The sequence below is a fragment of the Apteryx rowi genome, unplaced genomic scaffold (assembly GCF_003343035.1).
Source record: "Apteryx rowi isolate R43461 unplaced genomic scaffold, aptRow1 scaffold_225, whole genome shotgun sequence".
Taxonomy (NCBI): Eukaryota; Metazoa; Chordata; class Aves; order Apterygiformes; family Apterygidae; genus Apteryx; species Apteryx rowi.
In genome coordinates, this window is record NW_020448586.1 from 899,567 (window position 1) to 905,566 (window position 6,000).

The following is a 6,000-nucleotide window of genomic DNA, read 5'->3' on the forward strand; positions in this document are numbered from 1 at the left end:
GAATCACTTCTAGTTTTTGATTTAAAGTGAGAGACGCGCGACTCTTCCTTTCACTTGAACACTTAGAGGCCACTGTAGGCTCATTAATTGCCCTAATTTCAATATTGCTGTGTCTCAGGGAATAGGGAGGCCCGAGGAGAGGGAGAGAGATGGGGGAACGGCCGGTCGGTGGAGCAGTCAGAACACAGACAGCATTTATCGATTAAGTTAGCCATCTTATACAGGCATGGCTAGTGACGCCCCAAAACAATTCCAATAGTAATATCAAAGATCACTGATCACAGATCACCATAACAGATATAATAATAATGAAAAAGTTTGAAATATTGCGAGAATTACCAAAATGTGACACAGAGACACGAAGTGAGCACGTGCTGTTGGAAAAATGGTGCCGATAGACTTGCTCAACGCAGGGTTGCCACAAACCTTCAATTTGTAAAAAACGCAGCATCTGCGAAGTGCAGTAAAACGAGGTATGCCCGTACAGAAAGAAGTTCACACTCACAGATATCATTTCAAACACATTACGTTCAAAGGTAATCCAAACTAATGAAACAGTAGGTTTTTGAGCTTGTGGATATAAAAGTATGTTCTGCAAGAAAATTTCTGGACATACAGAGAAGCAAATATAGAATTCTAATTACTACTTCACCTTGTCACCACACTAACTTCTCCTTCACTAATAATATATTCAATATCAGATCTTTATAATGCCTTTCAACTTGAAAGAACGTGAAATGCTTTTAAAAAAACTGTTAGTGAGATACAGAAACTTCTAGAGTGGAAGTCACCAGTCTACAGGAATCAGGGAAGAAAAAAAGAAAGCAAATTCCCCGAGTCTTATAAAAGGCTTTGATATTTTCAACATTCAGACAGACAAAATAGCACCTGCACTTTTAAATCACATTTGAGACTAAGAGCAAGTCAAGTGCAAATTAGCCTCTCCGCTTTAAAGTAAAATTAAAAGGCTTCTAGAAGCAGGAATAGCTGTCTGTTGGTGTTAAGTGCAAATTTGACTTGTTACACAAAAGAAACCTAGTGTTTTGTTGCTATTTGGTCTGCAAGTGAAGCACTTCACTAATAGGCATAGGGTTCCTAGCAATCTTATAAAAAAGAAGTTTAAACATCTAAAAGTGTTCGGGTGCATTAGACAAATAAAAATGTTGTTTTAAAAAAATGTATTTTCCTTCAATTGTTCTATTGTGTTGCTGTTATATATTGAGGAGGGATACTGATTTTTGTTTTTAAACATGAGATGGAAATGGCAAGTAATTTAGACCCTTGTTATTAACAGCAGTACTTTAAAGAATGATAGGTAATTTAACCAAGTGATTTTGACTGGTTTAAGTATTCCCCTATTCTATTTCTTCCCACTTGTTACAGTATTCAGTAAGCATATAACAGAAAAGAAATTAAACTTAATGGAGATTAATTACAAATCCAGGCCAAAAACCCCCTGGAAAATAGGTTATTTTCACATTTTTCCATTGTAATATTCTACATTGAGTAGTTTAAAAGTTAAAGTATTTTATTTTTTTCATGTACATGAGTGAAAGAAGATTATGTGTAATTTAATCAGCACATCAAGTTTCATAAATATTTAAATAGAGTTTGTCAATAGGTTAGGTGGACATAAAACTACATCTAGATAGTTGCAGATTAGTACTGTGGGGTTTTTTTTATTTTTTATTTTTAAATAAAGCATGAGTGCTACACACTACCAGGTTGAAACAACAATTCTGATTACAAGATAAGAACTAAATATATCTTGAGAAGTTCTTATTGTATACTGCCTTGTTCAGTGTACAAGGTCAGACACAGCAAGGATGGTAAAAGAGTTTGCAGAACACAGGACTGAGGGATACAGCTACACTTGAGCAATATATATCCACCTTCAGAAGGCAAACTCTGCCAGGACTGACTCATTTTATTTTTTACTTCAGCTATTAAAACACATTTTTAGGGTTCTATAATTAAATTAAAGAGCTGAGAGAGCACTGCATCAAATTTAAATAGGAAGACAGGGCACAGGCTCAGCAGCTTAATAACAAGACAAAACCACAAAAGAGTAAAATGAGATATTTTACCATGAGCTTAAGTCACAATTATAATACCCTTTTCATTTATTAAAAGCCAAAGAAACAATCACTCCAGCCAACAAAATAAAAATGGAAAAAAACAGAACATTTGATTATTTCAATTTATTCCTACAGAAATATTATTCAAATCCAGAGTGACGGGACGCCACAGGGTTCCTTGGGGTGCCGAGTCACTATTGTATCTGTCAATGCAGAACACTAGCAAAAAGCTACCACTGTGCATTTCAAACACTAATCTTGTCTTCCAGTTTGGAAACTATTTTAAACTGATGTCTAGCTAAGAACCAGGTTTGAAAGTCCAAGTTAAGACTTTACTGCGTGGAAGTTTTCTGAAGCGTCAGAAGGGCCATGTTCTGCACAAAGACAGATGTGGTATAGCTCACTTTACTTTCAAGGAAGTACTTGCAGATCATTCAAACACCACAAATGATTGGGAATGAAAATAGCTCAGTCTTGTACTACCTGAATTTAATACTGCCAAAGCAAGACTCATGCTGTGCACTGGACTACAGGTCTCAGAAGAGTGGAAGCTACTACTGGTAGCCAGAAGAAAGTTTCGTTTACTGTTTGTGTCATTCTTTGGGTTTAACCATTGTTGGCTTCTTTGAAAAGTACAGTGAGATCCATGATACACATAGACTATTGAAGCCACAGGCCCGACACTTAAAATGCAAGCTGAAGTACAAACTTCCTGCCTGATACTCGTAACAGTAGCTCCCTCAAAACAGTAGCACTCTCTTATGTTTCAGTTTCTTTAAGTTCCTCTTTAGACATCTTAACACAATTTCACATCAAAACATCAGCTTCAAGAGCAAATGTCACATCCCAGCATCAGTCTTGACATTCATTAGCCTAATCACCAACCTTTTCACTAGCCAGAGAAGCACCTCTGAAACCAGCATGAAGTTTGGGGTGCGAAAATTCTCCACAGAAATGAGTCGGGGATACCCCAGTGCCTTCATCATCTCAGTAAAATCTGAAAAACAACCAAAAGCAGCGATTTTTTTTTCCCATATCCACCACAGACGTCAATAACAACTCAGGTTCCCACAGCACGCTGTTCATTCACCATTAGACGCGCCCTGTTAAAACTACTCTTCATAAAGCTTCTGAGCAGATTAAGGGAGAAAAATAATATCATTTCACTAGAAAATCATGTCTAACCAAGTAAAAAGTGACTTTTCAACTAAAGAGTCGCTAGGTGGGGAGAGAACTTTGAAACAGTTTATCTTTATAAAACACACCTTTTAAAAAAATCAACTAAGGACAGCAATAATCACCGCTAGGTGAAGGCAGCACCACCCCACTCTCAGGGCCCGAGCACTCGGCCGCTGCGGTTTTACACTACGTTAAGGCAAAGGCTGCCCGTTAATTTAAGAAACACTCTGGCCATCTTTTCAGCAAGATTGCCTGCATCTGAAGCACCTGGAAGGCCATAACTGACTTAATCCACCTGCGCTGGATCTTCGTGTGGAACTGCAGGGCTTCAAAAGAACTTAAAAAACCCTTAAAGCTTAGAAAATCCGAACAGCGGCGGGGCCGCTCGGCTGCAGCCCGCGCAGCGGAGCTACGCGCGGCCCCGCCGCCCCCCGCGCGCTACCGGCCGCCGGGGCCGCCGCTCCCCCCCCGCACCGCCCAGCGCGGCGCCCTCACTCCTGAGGTCGCGGAACGACATCGCGGCTCCGCGCCGGCGAAGCGCGCAGGGAACCCGCAGGCCGCCGCCGCCGCAGCACTAGGCCGCGCCGCGCCGCGGGGTCGCTATGGCAACCCCCCTACGGCACCGCGGCCGGGCCAAACTGCCGTAGAAAGCGAAGCGCCGGGGTGGGGGCGAAGGCCTCGGCGCCCCCCGGCAGCCCGCGGCGCCCCCAGCGCCTCAGCAGGGCGTCCCGCGGGGGCGAGAAACCGCGGAGGGGCCAGCTGTGCTTAGCTTTGCTAAGCCCTGGGTGAAAACAAGACATTCGGGGAATGGCGGGGAGGGAGGGCCTACAAGCCGCCTCCACACGTTCTTGGAGAAGACCCCGAGCGCCGCTGCCACGTTCAGTCAGTGAGGAGCCAGGGCGCAGGGCATTCCCTCCGCCGGGGCCCTCGCAGCCTGGGTGGCCAGGCGGAGCGGGGCAAGGGACGCCGAGGAGGGCAGGCTGAGCACCTGCCTGCCCGGCCTGCAGGCGCTCGTCGGTCTCCGGCTGACGTCCGGGGTGCTGGAGCTGGCAGCGATGTTTCCTGTGCCCCTGTGTCCCCCCGTGTCCCCCGGTGGCCTCCTTCCCCCCAGCTCAGCTCCGTGCCGCCCCTCGCCTCCCGCCGTCAGCTGTCGCTGGCTGCTCATGTCAGCGCCGCTTCATAACGTACCGGCTGCTGGTGTCCTGGGTCTGCCCCAACGGACCTCGTAGCCGACAGGAGTTTCCCTGTCGATGCATCAAGGGCAAGATGACGCTTTTTTCTGCTGACGCTTTGTGGTTCCAGACGTCCTAGAGGCATAAGAGCTCTGACCACAGGACTCTGCTGAAACACCGGCCAGAGTGGCTGCAGCGCTGCTGGCAGGGTCATCAATATTGCGGGGTGGAATGAGCTGGAAATGATCTAGGTGTCAGGCTGATCTATGGCTGTCTCAGGACACTTTGCAAAGCTTTCCAGCTGTAACTGCCCAAGTATATATAACACATGCACACATCCATGCACCTGGCTCTATATTGAGCTGTACCTATTCAAATGATTTAAAAAGTAATCAAAAAACAACGAAATAACAATGAATCCTTGAAAGATAAGTACTGGAAAGAAGCAGCTTCATTAGAAAATATGAGACATGATTAAAGGTCAGGTTTCTTATGATGGAAAAGCACAGGATAGCAGACCTTAAATAAGTCACTAGTTCCAGATTGAGTGTCAGGCATCTAATAACTTTGGCAGGGAGGACAAGAGAAGGAAGGAAATGTTCATCTATTTTATTGCTGTGGTACATTGACTAGTGGGATGTGTTATGTGTGGGGGAAATCCAAACTCATAAAATAAATGGAATATAAATGGCTGGTGTACTGTTTACCTCAGGCACATCACATCTTCATATAAATATCAATGATATTCTTATAGGAGAATATTAGGTAGCACAGATGTGCAGCTGGAGGTGGGGTGGCTGCAGCTTTGAACTGAACAGTGGCCCAGAGGGAAGCAAACTGCAGCCATTTAACTGTGGCAGAAGCTCAAACCACATCAGTGAGGGCTAAGCCTCCTCCCTCCCACCATCCTGTTCCCGGAAATCCACACCCGAAAGAAAAAGTGATACACATCTATGTTCATACCTCCGACACAAGAACCAGCTCCCTTGGAAACAACTCCCTGTCCCACAGCAAAGTGAGCAAAGTGAAGTTATTCTTCTGCCATGTAATCCCCTTCCCAATTGCCCCTGACAGGTGTGCATACAACTACAGTTCTTGATTGTGGCTACCCATGGACCTGGCTTCCCCAAATTCTCCAGCTGTGAGGCAGTCTCCGGACCTGGCCCCCCCAGAACCCCACTGCTTCACTCCTGTAAGCAAAGAGTTCATACTTTAATCCAGAAGTTACCCTACATGGGGGAAGCTGAGGAGTGAGAGGCAACAACCGACACGCTCCAGCAGGACAGGGACGCGGAAACCAGACCGTCGGGTCCTGAGCTGAACCTGCCGGCAGCTCCGCAGCACAAGCGCTCCTCTGGCACGGGATTGCAGCCAGAGGTGCCGCGACTGACATAAATGAGGGGAGCTGTCACTCCTCCGGATTTTGTTTTGTATTTTCAGACTCTGCAGACTCAAAATCCACTGGGCCTAGCTGACAGTTTTGAGGATCATTTTCCCCCTTCACTGCTACAAAAGCTGCAAACCTTGTTGGAAAGGAACAGAGACCTAAAATTTTGGCCCAGCTTTCTGTG

At 45.3% G+C, this 6,000-nt stretch overlaps 1 protein-coding gene across 1 annotated transcript in view; it reads right to left on the minus strand.

The window, feature by feature from the left end:
- CLUAP1 (clusterin associated protein 1) overlaps positions 1–3,811 on the minus strand; it is an 80,475-nt gene extending 76,664 nt beyond the window's left edge. Inside the window, exons 1-2 of the mRNA XM_026065298.1 lie at positions 3,753–3,811; positions 2,964–3,075 (exon numbers count right to left, since the gene is read on the minus strand). Coding sequence (XP_025921083.1) covers positions 2,964–3,075; positions 3,753–3,774 — 134 coding nt within the window. The 5' untranslated portion in view covers positions 3,775–3,811. The remainder of the gene's footprint in view (positions 1–2,963; positions 3,076–3,752) is intronic.
- Between the last annotated feature and the right edge of the window lie 2,189 nt (positions 3,812–6,000).